This window comes from Bidens hawaiensis, unplaced genomic scaffold (genome assembly GCF_021521415.1).
Source record: "Bidens hawaiensis isolate Kalapana, Puna unplaced genomic scaffold, B.hawaiensis_p1.1 tig00008515_1, whole genome shotgun sequence".
NCBI lineage: Eukaryota > Viridiplantae > Streptophyta > Magnoliopsida > Asterales > Asteraceae > Bidens > Bidens hawaiensis.
The window spans coordinates 201921-227214 of record NW_027491608.1 but is presented as its reverse complement, the minus strand read 5'-3'; the positions used below and the strand labels follow the sequence as shown (position 1 = coordinate 227214).

Here is a 25294-nt window from a genome sequence, read left to right as displayed (position 1 = left end):
GCTATTTTTCCTTTTGTGTTCATCGCACTCAGTGTGTGTGACATCTGCCCAATCCGACCCGACCCAGGTACCCGTTTTCGAATCCGATTCTTTTTATGATTTAAAATATGATTATTAATCTTTGTAAATTTAACATTAAATAAATTATATATATATATATTTTTATATTACTTACTAATAATAATAATTCCTTGTCGCCGTCCCGCCCCTTTCTCTCTTGTCGCCGTCCCGCCCCTTTTCTCTCTTGTCGCCGTCCCGCCCCTTTTCTCTCTTGTCGTCGTCCCGCCCCTTTGCTTAACCCTTAAGCCTGAAACCCCTTTTTCTCTTAACTCTTTGCTTGTCCTTTGGTTCTTCCCGCCTAAGGATGTCTGCGCAGCTCCACGCGCCAGACTCCTTACAAGGAAGCCTGCGTGAAGACCAGCTGTTCCTGCGATACGCGAGGCGAACTGTTCCCGCGACGCGCCAAGGATTGTAGTTCTTCCCGCGACGCGCTAAGGATTGTTGTTCTTCCCGCGGCGCGCTAAGGATTTTAGTTCTTCCCGCGGCGCGCGAAGGATTGTTGTTCTTCCCGCGGCGCGCTAAGGATTGTTTTGTCTGCCTTCGCCCTCGCGCGCGCTCGAGTCTTCTCGCGCTAGACCTTAAGTCTTTTCTTCAGTTTATGTCAGCCTGTATTCTTTTGAAATATCTTATCTTTTGTTTGTGCACTGTAGGTCAGTTCCGACATCTGTCCGAAAAGCCACTTTCGGCGCAGCATGCGCACCAATCCTATTGGTTGACAGAAAAAGTGACTGACATAATCTTTTGAAATCTTCTTTTGCATGTCTTGAACAGTGCTTTATCTGACACCTCCCATGCTTTGATCTGTAACCTGTCAGCTTTTCCCCATCCCCTGCAGCTGCCGGCATATCTTTTGATATCTTTTGCTTTTGGCTTCTTGTGCTTTTTAATATCTTTTGCTTGATTTGATAAGATCTTTTCCTCTTTCAAGGGATTGTGTTCCCTAGGGTTTTCCTATAAATTAAGCTAATTTCTTGTTTATTAACACTACACACACTACACTTAAACACTCCCCAAATCTCTCTCCCTTTGCTCTCTGCCGTAGTTCCTCAGCAACGCCACTCCTCTCTTTGCCTCCGTCTTCTCTTCTGTTCTGCCCAGAATCTCGGTAAATACAAATATATATATTTTGTTTTAATTTGTTTAACTAACAAAAATCGATACTTACTGCATATATTCAAGACATAAAAACCAATCGTTAAACCAATAACCTCTTATTTATAGGTTAACTTGTGCTTGTTTAAAATTTGGATTCTTGCATTATCTTTCAACGCACCGTTTACAAGTGAGTAATCTCGTACTTAATCCCCTTTTATTTTTAACGTTTTGGGATGTTCATGTGTTCGTACAACTTGAGTCTTAAACTTGTTTATGAAATTTATGTGCGCAAAACCCCATGTGTTATGGACGTTTACTTGGCTGTTTATTTGTATGTGTGAATCATTAACCGCTTTGTTCGGCCTATTCCGAAGTTTTCATGGATCCATTAGATGAACACGGGAGACCTATCGTTTACGGTTTTCTTGTTTTGTTTACACATGCACGTATGATTATTTGTTTTTGTGCTCGATTGGGAGCACGGATTGAACTATGAGCTAAGATCTATTTAGGCTTGATCACAATCTGATTACACCCTATGTTAAACCCCAGTTAAGCACATGTTGCGCGCAGTGTTTGTTATTATCTATTTATATCTACTAAACTTGATTTCTCACCGACACGCAAGTGTTGACGTTTTATTTTAACACATGTTCAGGTTTGCTGTAGCTGCTTTTGGGAATCTCAAGGACACGTAGGATGTTTTCTTTTTCTTTGGACCTAGATTAAAATGTAACAAGACAAATTATGTTATTTGAATATTTTAAGTTATGATATGATTTATGTTACTTTACGATTTGTGTTCTGCGCGTGCGCAATGAAAATGTATTTATTAAATATTGACACCCAAATAGTGTCACGAGTAATGAAACAATACGTGGCGCCCCGATGTATAATCCGCCATCGGTCGGGGTGTTACAGATTGGTATCAGAGCTCCGTGACTTTAGGATAGGTGGTTAGACGTAACGACCTAGAATACCTAAGAGTCCCTTCTCGCGCATGAGAAATATCTCATGTTTGCGCGCTAATTGTTAATTACTCGATATTTATAAAATATGCTTGCGCTTACGTAGCACATGATCTCGTGTTTTATCCACGATCTTTCGATTTTTATTGTTAAATTTCAATTTATTTCTTTACTTACATATTCGTTTGTTGTTGGGATTTAGCATTGAAAATCCGAAAAGTCATGGTGATACATGAATAGTTGATTTTCAATCCCCATTAACTTCATGTTTTAAATTGAAGATTTGAAAAGTCATGGTGATACATGAATTGTCAATCTCCAATATTCATTTACTCGATATTTTAAATTGAAAATTCGGAAAGTCATGGTGATGCATGAATTGTCGATTTTCAATTCGAATTCATTACCTGTATTAAGTTTGCATTTAAATTCATATTTTACTTCAAAATTTGATAGCATTTAACTCCGCGAAACAAGCTTTACGAGGATATACTTTGCGCTAAAACGATTTCCCATACCTAGATATTAACAAAAACTAAAACTTTTATAGAATGCCTCCGCTATCAGCTCGCCGTCATCAGAGGAGAGAAGCCGCGCGCAGACGTAGGCAGCAACGTTCCCAGGAAATGGCCGCCGCAATAGCCCAAGCCTTAAACCAAAATAATACCAACCCCTCCGGATACAATATTAAATCCTTTAATGCGGGTAACCCTCCGAAATTCACAGGGCTTGAGGGAGCCACCGTAATGCTCCAATGGCTCGAGAAAATTGAGAACACCTTCCTCCATACCCAATGCCCTCCAGACCGACGAACCTTATACGCCTCAAGTGTCCTAGAATCAAGGGCGCTTACTTGGTGGAACGGAGTAGCTCACGCGCGTGGCGCAGAGGCTGCTTCTAGCATGCTCTGGGAGGAATTCAAGGAACTTTTGACTAGAGAATTCTGCCCTCCCAACGAAATAAAGCGCCTTGAGGAGGAATTTTGGAACTTGAAACAGTACAGTGGCGAAGCGCGCGAGTACGCTAGGCGCTTTTACGAACTAAGTTTGCTTGTCCCGCACCTAGTTACCCCTTCCCGCCGAGCCATCGAGAAGTTTCTTGGGGGTCTCCCCATGGAAATTCAAGATTCTGTATGGGCCAGGAACCCAGCAACCCTCTCTGACGCCATCGAGTTGGCCGCTGTGCTCAGCGACAACCATGTCAGGGCAGGAACTCTATTCCTGCGGGGAGCCGAGAAGACCAAACTCACCAAGACAGTCCCAGAACCAACAGAAACCAAGCCAGAACCCTCAAACCGTAACAACCTCAAACGCAGGCGCAGACCCAATCATCAAGCCTACGCGCTTACCAACCCGCTCGTTGTCCAGCAACCCGCCTACCAACCTCTAGTATACGCTCCTAACCCACTGTCAACCTACCCAACGCCCCCTGTAGTCCATAACTATGCCTTAGCCAATCCCGCACTCCCTGCCCCGTCAACTAAGAAACCTTACACAGGAAACCAACCCTTTTGCCCAACCTGTAGACTTCACCATCCAACTCAAGTCCCGTGTCGACAATGTAACCGATGTGGCCGTACTGGTCACACTGCTGAGAACTGTAGAGTCCTTCCCGCCAACCCAATCGCGCAAACACCACCAACTTACCCGCTAAACCCACAACCAACATACCCTAATCCACGACCCAGGTCGTGCTATAACTGCGGTGACCCCAGTCATTTCCGGAACGCGTGCCCGAGACTGCAAGTACAAATTACGCAAGCTAATCCGGTTAACCAAATTTCAAACCAAGTGACGCGCGGACGAGCTTTTAATATAACCGCGCACCAAGCACAAGCGAATACTGACGTGGTTAATGGTACATTTTTACTTAACGGACAATATTCATCTATACTTTTTGATACTGGCGCCGATAGAAGTTTTATTTCTCGCGCATTTGAACAAAAACTTGCGCGACCGCGAGTAAACTTAAACGAAAACTTTTCAGTTGAATTGGCTAATGGCGAAACTATTTTAATAAACTCCGTGGTCAAAGATTGCACGCTTAACCTTAATGAACATGATTTTCTAATCGACCTCATTCCCATGCCTCTTGGAAGTTTTGATGTGATTATTGGAATGGACTGGCTCTCACAAAATCGCGCTGAAGTAATCTGCGCCAAGAAGTTGATTCGCATTCCTCGGGAAACTGGTCAAGATCTTCATATCTACGGCGAGAAACCATCTAACGGTCTTAAACTTATGTCATGCTCTGAAGCCCGAAGACTTTTGCGGAAGAATTGTGTCGCGTTCTTAGCTCATGTGGTCAAACCCGATGAAGGAAAGAAGAAACTTTCTGAAATCCCCATCGTGCGTGACTTTCCTGAAGTCTTCCCCGATGATCTTTCTGGTTTACCTCCCGCTCGGGAAGTCGAGTTTCGTGTTGATCTTGTCCCTGGTGCTTCCCCCGTAGCCAAATCTCCTTATCGACTTGCACCCGCTGAAATGCAAGAATTAGCAAGTCAACTTCAAGAGTTGACCGATAAAGGATTCATTCGCCCTAGCTCTTCGCCTTGGGGTGCTCCGGTGTTGTTCGTTAAAAAGAAAGACGGATCGTTTCGCATGTGTATCGATTACCGCGAGCTGAACAAGCTCACCATTAAGAACCGGTATCCCTTACCGCGTATTGACGACCTCTTTGATCAACTTCAAGGTGCCTCTTGTTTCTCCAAAATCGATCTCCGTTCTGGCTATCACCAGTTGCGTATCCGCGAAGAGGATATTCCCAAGACTGCTTTTCGAACCCGCTACGGTCATTTTGAATTCTTGGTCATGCCCTTCGGTTTAACCAACGCACCCGCTGTCTTCATGGATCTAATGAACCGGGTGTGTAGATCTTTCTTGAACCGATTCGTGATCGTGTTTATCGATGACGTTCTGGTGTATTCCAAAACCAAGGCCGAGCATGAACAACATCTTCAGTTGGTGTTGCAAAAGCTTCGAACTGAACAACTCTATGCCAAACTCTCCAAGTGTGAGTTTTGGTCGGATGAAGTACAGTTTCTTGGTCATGTTGTAAACAAGATGGATATTCATGTCGACCCATCATAAATTGAAGCAATCAAGAACTGGATTGCACCGTCCACTCCTACCGAAATCCGCTCCTTTTTGGGCTTAGCTGGTTACTACCGGCGATTCATTTCGAACTTCTCAAAAATCGCCTTGCCTTTAACAGCATTAACGCACAAAGGCAAACCGTATATTTGGGGCTCTAAGCAAGAAGAAGCCTTTCAGACGCTCAAGCAATTGTTGTGCGAAGCTCCTGTTCTAGCGTTACCTGAGGGTACTGACGACTTTGTCGTTTATTGTGATGCCTCCAACCAAGGGCTCGGTTGTGTACTTATGCAACGAGGCAAGGTTATCGCTTACGCGTCTAGGCAACTCAAAATTCATGAAAAGAATTATACGACTCACGACCTCGAACTTGGTGCAGTTGTATTTGCCTTAAAAATCTGGAGACACTACCTCTATGGGACTAAGTGTATCATTTACACAGACCATAAAAGCCTTCAGCACATTTTTGATCAAAAGGAACTTAACATGAGACAACGCCGATGGAACGAACTCATCAGCGATTATGATTGTGAGATCCGATATCACCCTGGAAAGGCTAATGTGGTAGCCGATGCGCTCAGCCGCAAACCCAGTCAACTCAACTGTATCTTGCCGCGCACGCAGCTTCATTTCGCGCCGATCCAAACGATCTTGAATCGCGCATTCGCGACGTGCAGCGCGCATCGATCAGCAATGGCAACCTACGCGTCGAGTTAGCGTGTGATGCAGAAGCGCATCTAGTCCCTAACCTGAATGGAATTCTCTGTTATCTCAATCGCATCTGGATTCCCAATGATGAGAATCTTCGCTCTGTCATACTGAGTGAAGCACACAAAACTCGGTATTCTGTTCATCCTGGTGCTGACAAAATGTACAAAGATTTGCGCCTTTCTTATTGGTGGCCTGGTATGAAAAAGGATATTGCTGTGTTCGTAGCTAAATGCCTAACTTGTTCTAAGGTAAAAGCTAAACATCAACGCCCATCTGGTTTGCTCGAACAACCTGAAATTCCTACGTGGAAATGGGAAAGTATAGCAATGGACTTTATCACCAAGTTACCCTTGACCGCAAGCAAACATGATAGCATTTGGGTAATAGTGGATCGATTGACCAAGTCTGCCCACTTTCTACCCATTCGTGAAACCTACCGTGTTGAACAACTTGCGCATCTTTATGTCAAAGAAATTGTCTGCCGTCATGGTACTCCCTTGAGCATCATATCCGATCGCGATGGCCGTTTTATATCTCGCTTTTGGAAATCTCTCCAAACTGCGTTAGGAACTCGTTTGGACATGAGTACTGCATATCATCCTCAGACTGACGGACAGTCTGAGCGAACCATCCAAACCCTTGAAGATATGCTTCGATCTTGTGTTCTTGATTTTGGAGGCAATTGGGATTCACACCTACCTCTGATCGAGTTCTCTTATAATAACAGCTATCATTCCAGTATCGGTATGGCCCCATTTGAAGCACTTTACGGTCGAAAGTGCCGCTCACCGATTTGTTGGAGCGAAGTGGGTGAAGTTCAAATCACAGGACCCGAATTAGTTCAAGAGACAACCGATAAAATCGCCAAGATCCGTGATCATCTGCTGACTGCCAGAAGCCGACAGAAGAGTTACGCAGATCGCAGGCGGAAGCCTCTCGAATTTCTAGTTGGTGATCTTGTTCTCCTCAAAGTGTCGCCCTGGAAGGGTGTTGTCCGCTTTGGGAAGAAAGGTAAGCTTGCACCTCGTTATGTTGGTCCGTTCAAGATTCTTGCGAGGGTGGGAAAAGTTGCATACAAACTGGACCTGCCGCCCGCGCTCAGCAATGTGCATCCAACCTTCCATGTATCCAATCTCAAGAAATGTTTAGCCGACGAGAACCTCCACATACCACTTGATGAAGTTCAAGTTGATGAGTCTATGCATTTCGTCGAGAAGCCTGTTGAGATTATGGATCGCGAGGTAAAGCAAACCAAGCGCAGTCGCATCCCTATTGTCAAAGTTCGTTGGCAGTCCAAGCGCGGAGCCGAGTTCACTTGGGAAAGGGAAGATCAGTTGAAGATCAAGTACCCGTACCTTTTCTCTGCGCAACCTACTTCGAGATAAATTTCGGGACGAAATTTCTTAAAGTAGGGGAGACTGTGACATCTGCCCAATCCGACCCGACCCAGGTACCCGTTTTCGAATCCGATTCTTTTTATGATTTAAAATATGATTATTAATCTTTGTAAATTTAACATTAAATAAATTATATATATATATATATATATATATATATATTTTTTTATATTACTTACTAATAATAATAATTCCTTGTCGTCGTCCCGCCCCTTTCTCTCTTGTCGCCGTCCCGCCCCTTTTCTCTCTTGTCGCCGTCCCGCCCCTTTTCTCTCTTGTCGCCGTCCCGCCCCTTTGCTTAACCCTTAAGCCTGAAACCCTTTTTTCTCTTAACCCTTTGCTTGTCCTTTGGTTCTTCCCGCCTAAGGATGTCTGCGCAGCTCCACGCGCCAGACTCCTTACAAGGAAGCCTGCGTGAAGACCAGCTGTTCCTGCGATACGCGAGGCGAACTGTTCCCGCGACGCGCCAAGGATTGTAGTTCTTCCCGCGACGCGCTAAGGATTGTTGTTCTTCCCGCGGCGCGCTAAGGATTTTAGTTCTTCCCGCGGCGCGCGAAGGATTGTTGTTCTTCCCGCGGCGCGCTAAGGATTGTTCTGTCTGCCTTCGCCCTCGCGCGCGCTCGAGTCTTCTCGCGCTAGACCTTAAGTCTTTTCTTCAGTTTATGTCAGCCTGTATTCTTTTGAAATATCTTATCTTTTGTTTGAGCACTGTAGGTCAGTTCCGACATCTGTCCGAAAAGCCACTTTCGGCGCAGCATGCGCACCAATCCTATTGGTTGACAGAAAAAGTGACTGACATAATCTTTTGAAATCTTCTTTTGCATGTCTTGAACAGTGCTTTATCTGACACCTCCCATGCTTTGATCTGTAACCTGTCAGCTTTTCCCTATCCCCTGCAGCTGCCGGCATATCTTTTGATATCTTTTGCTTTTTGGCTTCTTGTGCTTTTTAATATCTTTTGCTTGATTTGATAAGATCTTTTCCTCTTTCAAGGGATTGTGTTCCCTAGGGTTTTCCTATAAATTAAGCTAATTTCTTGTTTATTAACACTACACACACTACACTTAAACACTCCCCAAATCTCTCTCCCTTTGCTCTCTGCCGTAGTTCCTCAGCAACGCCACTCCTCTCTTTGCCTCCGTCTTCTCTTCTGTTCTGCCCAGAATCTTGGTAAATACAAATATATATATTTTGTTTTAATTTGTTTAACTAACAAAAATCGATACTTACTGCATATATTCAAGACATAAAAACCAATCGTTAAACCAATAACCTCTTATTTATAGGTTAACTTGTGCTTGTTTAAAATTTGGATTCTTGCATTATCTTTCAACGCACCGTTTACAAGTGAGTAATCTCGTACTTAATCCCCTTTTATTTTTAACGTTTTGGGATGTTCATGTGTTCGTACAACTTGAGTCTTAAACTTGTTTATGAAATTTATGTGCGCAAAACCCCATGTGTTATGGACGTTTACTTGGCTGTTTATTTGTATGTGTGAATCATTAACCGCTTTGTTCGGCCTATTCCGAAGTTTTCATGGATCCATTAGATGAACACGGGAGACCTATCGTTTACGGTTTTCTTGTTTTGTTTACACATGCACGTATGATTATTTGTTTTTGTGCTCGATTGGGAGCACGGATTGAACTATGAGCTAAGATCTATTTAGGCTTGATCACAATCTGATTACACCCTATGTTAAACCCCAGTTAAGCACATGTTGCGCGCAGTGTTTGTTATTATCTATTTATATCTACTAAACTTGATTTCTCACCGACACGCAAGTGTTGACGTTTTATTTTAACACATGTTCAGGTTTGCTGTAGCTGCTTTTGGGAATCTCAAGGACACGTAGGATGTTTTCTTTTTCTTTGGACCTAGATTAAAATGTAACAAGACAAATTATGTTATTTGAATATTTTAAGTTATGATATGATTTATGTTACTTTACGATTTGTGTTCTGCGCGTGCGCAATGAAAATGTATTTATTAAATTTTGACACCCAAATAGTGTCACGAGTAATGAAACAATACGTGGCGCCCCGATGTATAATCCGCCATCGGTCGGGGTGTTACAGTGTGTGTTTTTATTATAAAACCCTAAATGATACTAGGGTAAGTTAGTAAAAAAAGAGTTTTAGAACCGGGAATTGAACCTGCGACCTCCGGGTTACAAAACCAACAAGTTACCAGCTGGACAAGTGATTCAATTGTTTATAAGGTGGTTCCTTCCTAATTTATAAGATGATTCCTTTATTATTCTCTATATAAAAATACACTATTATTTCAAAACTCGGGTGGTTCCGAGGAACCACCCGTTAATACCGTGGATCCGCCCCTGATTTTAAGTAACACAACTTGATAATCAAGTGATGTTTTTCATTGCTCCTTTAACTCCCTTATCCATCCATATGGCTTTCTTATGTTTTAAATCATGCAACGACATGTGTTTCACTATGTAAACAATATTTGTTAAATGGTAACCAACTGTTTTTTGCTTTATGGGAAATTCATCATGAGCAAGGGCAGAACAGATCACTTGGAGGCAACAGGAGGCATCAAACTTTGATCAAGAATGTGCAAAGAGTGTGTGTGTGTCAAATACAAACTAATTATGAACGTATTAGGTATAATATTCGTCGAAATCTCTACATTATTACATTTGCATGGTAATTAAGTTTTAGATTCATTTTCTTTACATAAAAAGATATATCAAATTATTCAGCATTATTTGTAAAAGTTTTCGTCGAAATCTTTTTCACCACCTTTTGCCTTTTGTGTTGAATCTAGTTGGGAATTTTTAACTGCAAATTTATTTAGTTCTTGTTGTTTGAGGAACTTAAATCAAAGTCTTCTCACTCTCAAACTCATTAGTTAAAAACCTTGTCTTTTTTAATAGATCGCCGCTCCTTTGGTTGTTGAATCCAAATCTGAATCAATGCTTGCATAACTCGGACCTTGAAGTTTAAACTTGCACTCAGTTATTTGAATCTGTTCATTATAACACCTCTGGTTATGCTCTCAAGCATCTTCTTTATGTATGTTATGTCTGAAATAATTTACCATTGTTTATTTATTTGTTGTTCTAATATTTTGTTGATCTACAAAAGAATTTTAATTCTACAAATACAACTTGACTAATAACATGTGAATTTGATCATATACATAAAATATGTTTACCTGCCTAATCAAAATTAAATAATAAATCAGGTCAATTATATATTTATTTCCTTGAGTACTACTCAACTTGCATTTTTTTCTCATGGAATATAAGATAATTAAATTGTTATATGCTTTTAGATAACGTGACACATGGAGTGTATCTTGAAGATCATTTAAATTATTGTTAATATTAGTATTTAATAGTCTATGTTTAGAAGTAATGACATGGAAACGAGTTGTTGATATAGAAGATAGGCAAATACGCCCATGGAGTAAATAACTAAATACGATGTGTTGATACACAGCTCCTGTGAATGTGTGATATTCAAATAAAAATAAGAAAAATTAAGATTTAAAATGAAAAAGATGCGAATTTCAATATTAAATTTAATATTTGAATTAACGAACATCAGCAATGAACTCATATTTCGATTTAGAATGTCACGTCTATCCATTATCAGTATTTCGATATCAGTAAACTCTATAACACCCTTTTGTTTTTTCCTTTGTCGTGGGCGCCTACCCTCATTTCTCGCGTTGTATCTTCAAACTAACAACCTTGTTGTTGGATTTTCTAAGAAAAAGAGCTCAACTTCTTTTCATGAGATGACTTGCTCCACATTTTTACGACAACTCATCTTGAAAGAATTGTTATGTACGAAAAATGTATTTTTTTCCTATCCAGACAATTGTAAATTACGACCTCTTTTAAGTTTTGTTAAAAAAAAATTCAATGGTTCTTCAATATAAGAGAATATTATATACCTGGTTTCAAACCAATTAAAAGAAAAAGGTTTAGAATCGAACCTTTTTAGTTATTCAGTCATTGGCTATAGAAAACTTAATTGGTCAAAACTAAGGAATCCGACTTACATGTATTGGGCTATTAGATTTCCTATATGTACAATCTAGAAGTGCACAAGTTAGTCGATCGCTAACCAGAAACCTAACTGGTTACTACTCGGTCCAGAAAAACTGGTTTATACCCGATTACACCCGTCGGTTATACATTTTGGGCCAGAACCGTTTTTTAATTATTTTTTAACCGGTTTTTTTTCTAGTTATTTGCAGGTTAATCGGTTCGGTTAGATCCTAAACCGATTATGCCGGCTAGGGTTTTTTGTGTTAAAAACCGACTAGTACCTGACCCGATTAACCGGTCTAACCGATACTCAACTAATCGGTTAACTGGTTTATGCAAGTCTAGTACAACCTATTACAAAATACAGTCAGTTACAAAACCGAGAAAACCGGGCAGTGGACCATAAATCCAAACAAATAAACACTCGTTTCATGTTTTAAGTAAGAAATTTAACGAACCCTAAGGAATTCGGTTTGTATTTCTCTTTCCCATTCGAGTGCAACTAAAGAAAAATTTAATTGAATGATACAGAAACTCGAACCGATAAACCTCAAACTTTAAACTAAGCATGTGTTTATATAATATATATTATTAATCAATGACAAGTTGACAATATATTACTCATTTTCCTTCTTTATAAAGTGATTAATTTTTTTTAACGACCAACTAAAAATTTCATATATATAAGTATAACTGGTTAACATGACACACTTTACATCCACCAAAAAAGAAACCAACACCACAAAACACCTAGCTTTTATGGTTACATATTAAACCTACACCAACCCTCCTAGGATAAGCTAGACAACCTAGACCGATTCTTCACCCATAAATAACCAAACATCTTTATATCCCCCACCACACTTGCGAGATGAACTGGTCTCGAGTTAAAAATCAACTCGTTTCTAGCTTTCCAAATGCTCCATATCGATACAAGACAGATTGCATGCCATACTTTCCTTTTTACCTTTGCGAAGCCCGAATACATGTACAACTCCAATAAATCTCGAACGCAAAAAGCGTATACCGAAGATTGCCCACACCAAGATGAGATAACTTGCCAAACATCTTGCACGAACCAACACAAAATCAAAATATGCTCCGGTGTTTCGTATAAAGTTTTTTTTTTTAACAGCCAACTAAGTAACACCGGGTACCCCGTACGCGGCCCCATTGGCTAAAGGTAGCCCGAGCCAGCCACTAGTCCGGACGGACGGAGCCCCTGGCGGTCCACCTGTTGAGGGATTCACCGGATAAAACCCGACCCCCACGCCCGCCAAACGGCACGACAGCGAGAAGCCGGTAAAACCGGTTGAGATCAGGACTCGAACCCTGGCAAGGCAGGGTCATCCCTCATATCTCCCATATAAGTTGGTGGTAGTGAGGTTTGATCCCCCAACTTCTCACTTGTAAAGTGAGTGCTCTAACATTAAGCCACAACCAACTTATAGTTTCGTATAAAGTGATTAATTGTTACATGATATTATAATCAAATTAAAGAAAATAAAACTTAAAGTAATAAAATAGAATAATATTGAAAAATAGAATAACATTAATTTCTCAACCCACCACCGAATATTAAATAAAAGGAAAATAATTATGGCATGGGCTCTTTGGATTGGCCAATTCTGTTATTTACAAGTAGCACAAGAGGTAGGTACAACTTAACAAGTGGCCCAATAGGATCACCCAATCAAACTCCACCACGTACTCATCATCCAACCATTTAATATTATTTTAACCTTTCTCACTATCCTTTTAATCATCATATCATTTCTCCCAAAGAGAATATCCAGTGTACCCAACAATGGCTACTACTACAACCTCACTCTCATCTCATCTTCTTTTCTTATTATTATTCATCTTCACCTTCACATATTTAACTCAATCGATCAAAATAAACACATATATTATCCACGCTTCTAAATCTCACAAACCTACCACGTCTCCCACTCACCACCACTGGTACTCATCCGTTGTGAGATCAGTATTATCAGAAAACCAACAACCAGAGATATTATACACATACGAAAGCTCCGTCAACGGCTTCTCCGCCAGGTTGACTCGATCTCAAGCCTCACAACTCCGCCGTCTTCCCGGAATATTATCCGTGATTCCAGATCGAAAACGAACGCTTCACACGACTCACACGCCTAACTTTTTAGGTTTAGCTGATACGTACGGTTTATGGCCGAACTCTGAGTACGGTGATGACGTCATTATCGGAGTCCTTGATACCGGAATCTGGCCGGAACGACCTAGCTTCTCCGACGACGGACTTCCGCCGGTGCCGGACACGTGGAGAGGAAGTTGTGAGGTGGCGTCGGATTTTCCGGCGACGGCGTGTAATAGGAAGATTATTGGTGCTAAGGCGTTTTATAGAGGCTATACGGCTGGTTTAACTGGTAGGTTGAATGAGAGTTATAGTGGTTTTTCTCCTAGGGATACTGAAGGACATGGTACTCATACTGCTTCTACTGCTGCTGGATCTGTCGTGCCGAATGCCGGGTTTTTTGACTTTGCGAGAGGTGAAGCGAGAGGTATTGTTACTTTTCCAACAAAAGTTTACGGTTTACCTACCCGTTTTCTGTCAAGAATTGAATGGACTTTTTCTGTATTTGGACTGAAAAAACGAAATTACAAAAATGAACAAAATTAACTAAATAGAAAATTTACTGGTATTGCTATTTGCTAGTTTTTTATTAATACCCGTATTTTTTTATCGGATGATAAGATGATTAGAAATCTTTTACTTTTTTCAACGTAATTGCTCTTTTGATTTTGAAATTTTTGTTATCAATATATTGTTTCTTATACACATACAAATGTGTATAAGAAGTTGAGGATGGTAATATTTAGGATTCATAAAAAATTAAGAATACATTCCTTGGAGAAAGTTTTCCTTTATTAGACGCTAATATTTTTTAAACGTCTAATTAGATCGGGTAATCATCAAATTAAGAACGAAGTATTGAATGGACTTTTTCCTTATTTGGAATGAAAAAACGAATTTGCAAAAATAAACCAAATTAATAAAATTTAAATGTACAGGTTTTGCTATTTGCTACTTTTCCATCTATAGTTTACCTACCCATTATTTTCATCGGATAACAAGATGATTAGAAATTCTTTTACTTTATTCAACCCAATCGCCCTTTGGATTTTAGAAATCCCATAAGAATCGAAACTGGTACTCATCTGTTCTGAGATCAGTATTATCAGATAATACTGATTCTCTGATACTTCTTTGCAAATAGTTTGGATGTTTGACATCTTAATATTATTGATACGTAAAGAAGAAAAATTGAAAACCAGTTTAAATTTTGGAAATTTTTTTATCTATATATTGTTTCTTATACACATGCTTCTCCATTATGGAGTCGAGGATGGTCATATTTATGATTCATTAAAAAATCAAGAATAGAGGAAGCCTTTCTGTATTGGGCACTCGTATTTTTTTAATGTCTAATTGGATCATAGGTAATCATTCAGATTAAGAACGTACTACATAATGCACTTTTTCCTTATTTGGATTTTGGACCGAAAAAAAAACAAACTTGCAAAAATGAACAAAATTTAAATTTGACAGGTATGGCTACTAAGGCGAGAATTGCTGTTTACAAAATCTGTTGGGATGAAGGCTGTTACGACTCCGATATCCTCGCAGCTATGGACCAAGCAATCGACGACGGTGTACACATCATCTCATTATCAGTCGGATCAAGCGGTTACGCTCCTAATTACTACCGTGACTCAATCGCAATCGGATCATTCGGAGCCGTTAAGCACGGTATTCTCGTCTCCTGCTCCGCAGGTAACTCCGGTCCAGGTGCTTACACAGCCGTCAACATCGCTCCATGGATATTTACAATCGGAGCATCAACGATTGATCGAGAGTTTCCAGCCGATGTCATTCTCGGCGACGGTAGAGTTTACAGCGGCGTGTCGTTATACTCCGGTGACGGGATCGGTGACACTAAGTATCCGTTAGTTTACGCTAAAGATTGCGGTGATCGGTATTGTTATACCGGTAACCTAGATGAAACTTTAGTCGCGGGGAAAATTGTTATATGCGACCGTGGTGGCAATGCTCGGGTAGAAAAAGGCTTAGCGGTTAAACTAGCGGGAGGTGTCGGTATGATACATACAAATTTAGACGAAAACGGTGAAGAGCTTCTAGCTGACGCTCATTTAGTTCCCGCAACTATGCTGGGAGCGTCAGCTGGAGATAAAGTAAAAGAGTATGTAATATCAGACCCGTCACCAACGGCTACTATAAAATTCCGAGGAACGGTTATTGGCACATCCCCGTCAGCGCCACGTGTGGCGTCGTTCTCGAGCCGAGGTCCGAATTATCGGACGGCTGAGATTTTGAAACCGGACGTTATCGCTCCGGGTGTGAATATTTTGGCCGGGTGGACCGGGTATACTAGCCCGACGGATTTGGATTTGGATTCTAGACGGGTTGAGTTTAATATTATATCGGGTACTTCGATGTCGTGTCCTCATGTGAGTGGGTTATCTGCTTTGTTACGTAGGGCCCACCCCACGTGGTCCCCAGCTGCGATTAAATCGGCGTTGATGACTACTGCTAGGTATATAGATGATATTGGTGAGAATATTACGGATCTTGCTAGTGGTGCTCAGTCTACACCGTTTGTTCATGGGTCTGGACACGTGGACCCTAACAGAGCCCTTAATCCAGGTACTTATATTTTTCTGGTCAAATGGGTTTTTTTTGGGTAAAAAGGTTAAAAAACAAAAAAAAAAAAAAACAAAACAAAACAAAACTTACCCGATAACCCTACTCAAATAAATTTGGATTGTTTGGTTTTTGGGTTTGAATGTAAAATAATAAAACACAAATTATTCACATAATATTATTATTTTTTATGCTACTAAATAAATATCATCAAAAAACATCATATCATAATATGTAGTGTGATAATATTTGAAAATCACAAAACTAACTATATAACAAAATATTTTAAACATTAAAAACTCCAAAAAAAATACATCAATAAATAAAAGACGATTAATGTTCGGGTTGTTCGGGTTTTTTTGTTGAGAAAAAGTGACATAATAACTTACCCATTTAAGGTTCGGGTTTTTGGGTATTCTCTAATTCGGGATCAGATGGCTTCGGGTTGGGTTTGTTATTTGGTATTCGGGTATAGCTAAAAAAACACTCGCCTAAATGCAGGTCTAATATACGACGCCGGTTTTGATGATTACGTGGCGTTCCTTTGCGCCATTGGATATGATTCGTACAAAATAGCAACTTTTGTTAAAGATCCCGTGGATTGCAGTGCAAGTAAGTTAAATAGTCCTGGGGATTTAAACTACCCATCTTTTTCAGTGGTGTTTGATTCTCAAAACGGCGGCGTTGTGAAGTACAAGAGGGTGGTGAAGAATGTGGGGAGTGACGTGGATGCGGTTTATAAGGCGAGTGTGAGTTCGCCGCCTGGGGTGGAGGTGGTTGTGTCGCCGGAGACGCTAGTGTTTAGTGAAGAGAAGACGGAAGCTGAATATGAAATCACATTTAGTGCTGGCGGTGGTGGGTCGGAGGCGTTTGGTGCTATTGAGTGGAGTGATAAAGAGCATAATGTTAGGAGTCCGATCGCGGTGTTGTGGGCTTCGAGTACATGGGACATTAGCATGTAATTTCACTGTTGTATTGTTGGACTACGTCAAATAAATTTGAACGGTTGAAATCCCGTTACATGTAGAATCGGAAAAAATGTTGTAAAAAGATGGTGGTGCTTTTTTTTTTCCTGTTATTTCAGTTGGGGTTTTAACTTTCTGTTCAAATAATATTGTACCAGTTTCTCTATGTTGTGAATATAGTAAAAGTAAGTTTTAGAAAAATGTCAATGTAAGGTTTATTTTGTTCTCAATTTTAACACCAAAAATATGTTAGGGACGTTAGAAACACACACTAGTTATTTGACTTTTGAAATGATTGCGTGTAGAGAATATAAAATTATACAACCAATTGTCACACAACTTTAGTAATGAAAGATTCAGTTTTGGAGTTATGGAAAGTGTTCATCCAAAATGCTGATATCATATTTCTAGAAACATAATGATATTTGCTAATAAAGATTTTAGACCTAGTTTGAAAACACTTGTTATCACATCATAAAACGATTGCGTGATGTATGATTTGGAAAGGATTTGAATTTTTTTATCTAGGCAATATACAAAGCTTTCTCGTGTTCAGAATCCAAGTTCATCTTTAAGAACTGTGAATCCATTTTTTGAATTGTCGGAAATCCATTTTCCGAAATCCATGTTTATGATGAAAGACATGTAGAAAAGTCACATGCGAATTTGTCGATGCATCTTCTGAACATTAAATTCAATTTATGAAAGACATGTGAATTAGTCTCGTTCAACAATTTCTTGTTCGTTAATTTCATTTTATGTGAAAGACATGTGCATATGTCTCCAATTTTATGAAAGTCGTTCAACAATTTCTCGTTCATTAATTTCATTTTATGTGAAAGACATGTACATATGTCTCCAATTTATGAAAGACATGTGCATATGTCTCCATTTTATTAGACCTAGTTTGAAAACACTTGTTATCACATCATAAAGCGATTGCATGATGTATGATTTGGAAAGGATTTGAATTTTTTATCTGGGCAATATACAAAACAATAAAAACAAAAACAATAAAATCTAAACTGATTATAGAAATTCTTTCTATATGAGCAACAACAACGACGCTTTGGCCGAGTGGTTAAGGCGTGTGCCTGCTAAGTACATGGGGTTTCCCCGCGAGAGTTCGAATCTCTCAGGCGTCGTGTGTTTCCTTTTTTAATTTTTCTTCATGGTTTAAGACTCTAATCACATTAAGTTTCCAGCCTAGTTCAATGAATTTAATGCAAGGAAATATTTTGTTTAATGTAATGGTTTAACAAAAATCTTTAGTTCATCAAAGCATACGATTATAAACATTAATGCTTATTTTGTTCTTATAATTGTTATTAGATGCATTTGTTCTTAAGATCACTAACACTTAGAAGTTCTTTAACTACCACAACCATGAGCAAACCATCGTTAGACACCTTTTGACTGACTAATATATGATCACCCAAATTCGCACCGATCCGTCTTGAAACTTGGACTGTTATTTCTTCATGTCTTAAAAGGTTGTATCTAAATGTAAACATTGAACACTTCCACTTGCAGTTTTAACTAAGTATATAACAAATTAGTCGCGAATGCCACTATAAACCTTCATTTTAAAACAGGACTATTAAATCAAATGTGGTTGATATGAAATAGTTTGTATTGTTTACTTTTGTTTGACTAGAATAAGGACATGCTAGTTCTCGTTACATTCTAGTTGATTTGGGGGTTGTAAAGTCGGTAGTAAGCGTCATTTTGATGGTTAAAAATGACACTTGCACCTAACAAATCCTCAAATAAACAAAAATGAAAACAATTGTAACAAGAACTAACATGCCCTTATTTCAAACAGGACAAAAAAGTTAACAAAACCAATTATTTCGTATCAATGGGGTACACAACAATGTACACTGTTGTACACATTTGTGTAAGCTTAACCTAAACCGCATATCTACAACGATGGACACATACAAAGAAGCTAAAGAAATCAAATACGCAAACTGAGACACACAAATACGTTATGTTGATTGTTGGGACTTGAGACTCTCTTCCCACCTATATTAGAAAAACATAGTACTATTTTTTTATTATATTCATATTTGTAAATTTTCAGAAAATACTTTCGATTTTTTATATTTAATATGTAAATTTGTAGATATATCATACTATCATGTATATGGGCCTGATAATGATTTTTCTTTAAACACAGTCAACTCAACGATATCTTTTAATTAGGCCCATGAATGAATTTTTTTAGAATGGAAACCAGAGCCGGCCCGCTGGGGACTTATGACTTGTTTTAACATATGGTTAGAGTTGAAAAAAAAACTGAACCCGGAACCGGACCCGAAACAAAAACCCGGAACCGGTTTTTTTAATACCCGTAGGGTACGGATATGGTATGCATTTCAGTACTAAAACCCGTACCCGAATCGGACCCGGTAATACCCGAAAACCCGAACCTGTTCCATACCCGGAACGGGGTATTTCCAAAACCTGAAACCGGGTATTTAAAATACCCGATGTATACCCGAAAAATACCTTAAAATACCCGAAAAATACTCCTAAAAAGTGCAACATTTTAAAAAATCTAATCTATACCCGAAAAATACCCGGAAAAAATCTTGAAAAAACCCACAAATAGGCTTTTTTCAATACCTGAAAATAGGGTATTAAAATATCCGGTTTTAAAATACCTGGTTCTATACCCGACCCGACCCGAACCCGATGTTTAGGGTGTGGTTTTTATAGGCAATACCCGGACCCGAATCCGACCCGGTTTTTACCAATACCCGATTTTCTAAGACCCGGTCATACCCGAACCCGGGTATTTGAAAAAACCGATTTGTGCACCTCTACATATGGTGTTTCTAAAAAGTGTTGAAACTTTGTTCAAACTCAATTAATGAATTGTTTGGTAGCTTCTTAATAGCCATTAAGAGACCATCTAGTAATGATTCATAACTTTTTAACGGTTTAAGATTCAATCAATTTGTTTGTGGTTCGATTATTGATTTTTTTCCAATTCCAAACTTGAAATCGGCCATATAAACCGAACCAGTTGCTTGTTACATTTTTGGACCATGGTCATCTTTATTATTTCAACATTTTATTACAAACTATAGTTAAGAATAAAAAATAAAAGAAAATGTACGGAAACAATATTGTAATTATGTTTGAACCAGTCATTGTATTATACTACAATTTAAAAGTAATAATATGATTACTCTAGTGCTTTTCACATTTCGTACGTTAAAAGTTTTTTTTTGTGTGTATTATAGCTTTTTGTATACTGCAAATTATTTTAAACACAGTGATCCGGTTGATAGCCGTCTACACATTTTTAGAGGTTGAGTCGAGATTGATTCAGCTCGACATATTGATTGCAACTGATGGCGGGTACTGTTAGTGGAAACGTTCTACTAATGAGTGCGATCTCGACCGTCAGGTTAACCATGTTGATTACTTGATGATTATGTAAATGGAAATATATGAATAATATGATTCATTTAAAATGCCTACTTTGTATTATGATAGTTTTAAATTCCACTAAACGTCCCAAATAGTTGTATGCCTTTTGATTCAACTTTTGCTTATATTATATCTAGTGCCTTGTTTCAATTAGTCAAATTATTACTCAGTAAAGTAAAAACATTAACTTTGGTAAAGAAAAATATTATATTATTATATACATCTGATACAGTTAAAAGTTAAAACTTATATCTTCTCTTTAAATTAAGACTTAACGATTATGTCTAGTGGCGGGGCCCGCGGTGGGAACAGCCGGCGGCTTAGTTGACTGTTGACCAACGTGGAAACTGAGATATTTCATTATTTCCACTTTCACTTTGATTCTTAAAAATAAATGAATATTATGAAATTATATGAGTTTCCACTTTCTAAGAAATTCCTGACGACTTTCAAAACTGTTCATAAGTTTTGTCCCGACTTTAAATCAATTTCATGGAAATACATAAAGTTAGTCTTTTTTTTAATAATTTGATATGACAACACCAACGTGAATAATTAGGTGCAATGACGGATATAGAAGAAAAAATAAGGGGATTTTAAGAAACTTTTTTATACGTACAAGTATTTTAATATTTACTCAATAGTATCTAATACATAAAGTGGAGAAGAAATTTTTTAAAATTTTTATAGTAATTTTGCACTTCGTCGAAGAACTTGATGGGTATCTCGGGATACTATGGTCCATAGCTTGCATGCTACATCCGCCACTGATTAGGTGATTTGTTGGTTTGCTGGTGGTATCAGTGTTTTGGATAATGTAATACATAACTTAAAGTCGCACACACGCAAGCATATATAGTGTCAATGTAAAATATAAAACTATGATATGTTTTGATCTGGATTTTAAACAATAAAGGAATTAGGGTATGTATCGTTTTACTCGTTTTTATAATTCATCATCTTAAAGGTAGCATTACATAACGATCATACTTAATAAAATATCATATGTATCAAAAGCTATTAGTAGAATATGAGGAATATGAGATGAAGACGGACTTTCACTCTATTTCAAAGAATAGAGTGGTTGCTCCAGCGATTGATATTTGTTTTTCTTCTTATAGTTATAACCATATGACATAAAATTGCACGCCGGTTTAAAAAAAAGTAGGTAATTACACATTTGAAGTTCCATTTATCTATTTAAAAGTAATGTAAGGTTCTAAGGATTTTCGTGATAGAAAATAATGGCCTACGGTGACTAGTGAGGAAGTCAAAAGAAAAATAATGTGAGTTTCTTTAAAGTGAGATGGTGTTTGCTTAGAAATTCCATAAAATAAGAAGTGATTTGGAAATGAACAAGGCATTGCTAACAACTTTCAAGGATTTTCACATCAACTCTTTACTTTATTTGTGTGAAAAGCTACACATATTGTCACCAAACTGAATCTTAAATTAAAAAAATGTGTTTTGCTTAATAAACAAAGAAACATAAATGATTTTTTAATAACAAAAAGATTAACTTAACAACCCAACCACCTAGGTATTTTTATATATCTATTTCTAAGGGTGTTAATGGACTGGCTCAATAGGTTTTAAACAATATTTACATAGCAAGATCGTTCAGCGAATCAGACGGGTAACTGCTTCATCGGTTCAACCAGTCAAACAGGTCAAACAACTTTTAGCTAAAAATGATGGAGAAGGCTAAAAAAATTAAATTAAAAAAAATATCCCCCCCCCCATAGTAAACAGTTCAACCCCCGACCGGTAAACCGCTTTGAACCGATTGGTTATTTAAGAAGCGAACAAACTACATAGAATAGGACCGGTCATGTGACCGAATCCCATTCCAACCAGTCGGATCGGCCGAACTCATCCAGTCTCAAAAACAATGGTTTTAAGTCACATAAATCTTGAGGTGAACTACATAGCACATACGGTTTCAAAAACATGAAACAAAATCGGTTGGTTGTTTTACCAGTGCATCGGTTTAACAACTTCGTTTAGAAGGTTTCGCAACCGATTTTTTTCATAATAATTAAACCGTATATGATAAAAATAAGTTATTATTAAAATGCATATACATGTAATTACATATCCCAGAACCGAAAAGAAAACGTTTAGGCCTACAAACCCGGTTTCATGTTTCATACGGCACCAAACCTTCAAGATTAAATTGTCGATATCTTAGACCCACCAACTTGTTTCGACTAAATCAGTTTCATCGTTTTTTAACACTCCTAATTTTAATATCGTTTATTAAACATCAAATTCATTTTTTTTGTTAATGTGAGAAACACGAGTAGAGTCTTAAAAAAAACCAAGTCAACTGTTTTGTTCGTTAGTTAGTTTGCCAGGTCGTGTTCAGATCTACCCAATTATTAAAAAAGAAAAATAAAGACATAATAATAAAAAAATATAAAACATAAAAGTGACACACTTAACATTCAAAATCCATCTATAAATAACACCATTAATTCATCTATTTTCATAAGTCAATAACACTCTTAGTCATCCACCAAAACACTAACACACAATATTCCCAATGGATTCATTTTCCTACACTTACTACGTTACCGCATGGCTAGCCACGGTAACCCTCATCCTCCTAACCCGTCGTCGCCGCACTCGCCGCAACCTAAACCCGCCTCCCGGCCCTAAACCGTGGCCGATCATCGGTAACCTCAACCTCATCGGTTCGCTCCCACACCGTTCCATCCACGATCTTTCGCAAAAATACGGCGAAATCATGCAACTCAAATTCGGTTCGTTCAACGTTGTCGTGGGGTCGTCCGTCGAAATGGCGAAAATATTTTTAAAAACACATGATGTTAACTTTGCCTGCCGCCCAAAAACTGCCGCAGGGAAGTACACCACTTATAATTATTCTGACATCACGTGGTCCCCCTACGGCGCGTACTGGCGGCAGGCACGTAAAATGTGTCTAATGGAACTTTTCTCCGCGAAAAGACTAGAGTCGTATGAGTATATTCGCGTAGAGGAAACATATTCGTTGTTAAAGACGATTAACAAATCCGTGGGACAAGAAATTCTTTTGAAGGATTTGTTATCAACCGTTAGTTTAAATGTGATAAGTCGGATGGTGTTAGGGAAACGTTATTTGGACGAGTCTGAAAACTCGGTTGTGAGTCCGGACGAGTTTAAGAAGATGTTGGACGAGTTGTTCTTGTTGAATGGTGTGTTTAACATAGGGGATTCGATACCGTGGATCGATTTTATGGATTTGCAAGGGTATGTGAAGAGGATGAAGGTTGTGAGCAAGAAATTTGATCGGTTTTTGGAGCATGTGTTGGACGAGCATAACGCGCGAAGACGGGCGGACGGGGAGAAGTTCGTGGCTACGGACATGGTGGATTTGTTGTTGCAGCTTGCTGATGATCCGAATCTTGATGTTAAGCTTGAAAGACATGGAGTCAAAGCTTTTACTCAGGTTTGTTATTTATTATTTGTTTATAAAAGTTAAAGTTACAACTTACAAAAATGATTTTTATTATAAAAGGACAAGATGCTTTAATCAATAATTCATGATACTATTATTGTGAGTACTTTACAAAACTCAACAAACGGACCGGGGCCTTGACCTGTATCCGTTTGATGACAATAGCACTTGTCTTCACGATATGATCTCAAGACTTTAAATTTTCAACCGAGTTAATGTTCGACATTGGATTTATAAATTTCAAAAAGAGTAATCATCAATAAATGTAACAATTAATAATAATAATCAATAAATGTAACAATCAATAAATGTAACATATGCTCCCTTGCTAATATGAGTTACAATTTATATACTTGTAGGACTTGCTTGCCGGTGGAACTGAGAGCTCGGCTGTTACTGTCGAATGGGCGATTACCGAGATCTTGAAGAAACCCGAGATATTCCAGAAGGCAACTGAGGAGCTTGATCGGGTCATAGGAAAGAACCGATGGGTTCAAGAGAAGGACATGCCTAACCTGCCTTACATCGAGGCAATTGCCAAAGAGACAATGAGGTTGCATCCTGTGGCTCCAATGTTGGTCCCAAGAAGAGCTCGTGAGGATTGTAAAGTAGCTGGTTATGATATAACTGAAGGAACCCGAGTGTTTGTTAGTGTCTGGACCATTGGGAGAGACCCGAAGATTTGGGATAAGCCAGAAGAATTTTGTCCCGAAAGATTCACGGGAAAGGAAATTGATGTCAAGGGCCATGACTTTGAGTTGTTACCATTTGGTGCGGGTAGAAGAATGTGCCCGGGGTATAGCTTAGGCTATAAAGTTATTGAAGCAACATTGGCTAATTTACTCCACGGGTTTAACTGGAAATTGCCGGGTACAATGACCAACGATGACTTAAACATGGAGGAGATATTTGGGCTATCAACACCAAAGAAATTTCCACTTGTGGTTGTGCCTGAGCCAAGGCTTCCACTTAATATGTACGAGTTCTAGAGTGTGTTTATTGCGGGCTTTAATTGTTTACCATACTAATGTATCATCTTATTTTGTATTCTACGAGCACTTTCAAATAAATTAATAAATAAGACATTTAACACTTTCGTTTAAACCAAACCAAAAAATATGTTCCCATTCTTTTAAGTCCCTTATGTCACAGACTTGTTCTCTAAGAGCGTAATGTAGAGTTTTTGGATTTTCGAGTACCAATTATTCCATCTCGTTTATGATTGTAAAGTACTGGTTTTGTCGTGTCATAGACTCATCAGGATAGGGGTCCAACTCCCCAACCATTAGACCATCCGTTGTGGGCGTTGTAGGAGAGATTGGGGGGGGGGGGGGTTATTTTGGTGATGGAACACCGGTGTGGCGCGATTTAGG

The 25294-nt window shown here is 38.7% G+C and overlaps 2 protein-coding genes and 1 non-coding gene across 3 annotated transcripts; all 3 read left to right on the top strand.

Moving 5' to 3' along the window:
* The first annotated feature begins 13033 nt into the window (after positions 1–13033).
* On the top strand, positions 13034–17158 carry LOC143529258 (subtilisin-like protease SBT1.4). The gene is made up of 3 exons (XM_077025083.1): positions 13034–13890; positions 14940–16055; positions 16554–17158. The coding sequence occupies exons 1-3, from the start codon at positions 13158–13160 to the stop codon at positions 17012–17014; spliced, it is 2310 nt and encodes a 769-aa protein (XP_076881198.1). The 5' UTR covers positions 13034–13157; the 3' UTR covers positions 17015–17158.
* Positions 17159–18080: 922 nt separating this feature from the next.
* TRNAS-GCU (transfer RNA serine (anticodon GCU)) lies at positions 18081–18162 on the top strand. The gene has a single exon. It is a non-coding gene; the product is annotated as a tRNA-Ser (tRNA).
* Positions 18163–22941: 4779 nt separating this feature from the next.
* LOC143529257 (trimethyltridecatetraene synthase-like) lies at positions 22942–24970 on the top strand. Its single transcript, XM_077025082.1, has 2 exons — positions 22942–23912; positions 24281–24970. The coding sequence occupies exons 1-2, from the start codon at positions 23007–23009 to the stop codon at positions 24908–24910; spliced, it is 1536 nt and encodes a 511-aa protein (XP_076881197.1). The 5' UTR covers positions 22942–23006; the 3' UTR covers positions 24911–24970.
* Positions 24971–25294: the final 324 nt, after the last annotated feature.

What these genes read in the sequence shown, in the direction of transcription:
- LOC143529257 (XM_077025082.1), top strand. Translation starts at nt 23,007, where the DNA reads ATGGATTCATTTTCCTACACTTACTACGTTACCGCATGGCTAGCCACG. An exon ending in GAGTCAAAGCTTTTACTCAG is followed by an intron (nt 23,913 to 24,280) that starts GTTTGTTATTTA and finishes ATATACTTGTAG; the next exon opens with GACTTGCTTGCCGGTGGAAC.
- LOC143529258 (XM_077025083.1), top strand. Translation starts at nt 13,158, where the DNA reads ATGGCTACTACTACAACCTCACTCTCATCTCATCTTCTTTTCTTATTA. An exon ending in TGCGAGAGGTGAAGCGAGAG is followed by an intron (nt 13,891 to 14,939) that starts GTATTGTTACTT and finishes TAAATTTGACAG; the next exon opens with GTATGGCTACTAAGGCGAGA. An exon ending in TAACAGAGCCCTTAATCCAG is followed by an intron (nt 16,056 to 16,553) that starts GTACTTATATTT and finishes GCCTAAATGCAG; the next exon opens with GTCTAATATACGACGCCGGT.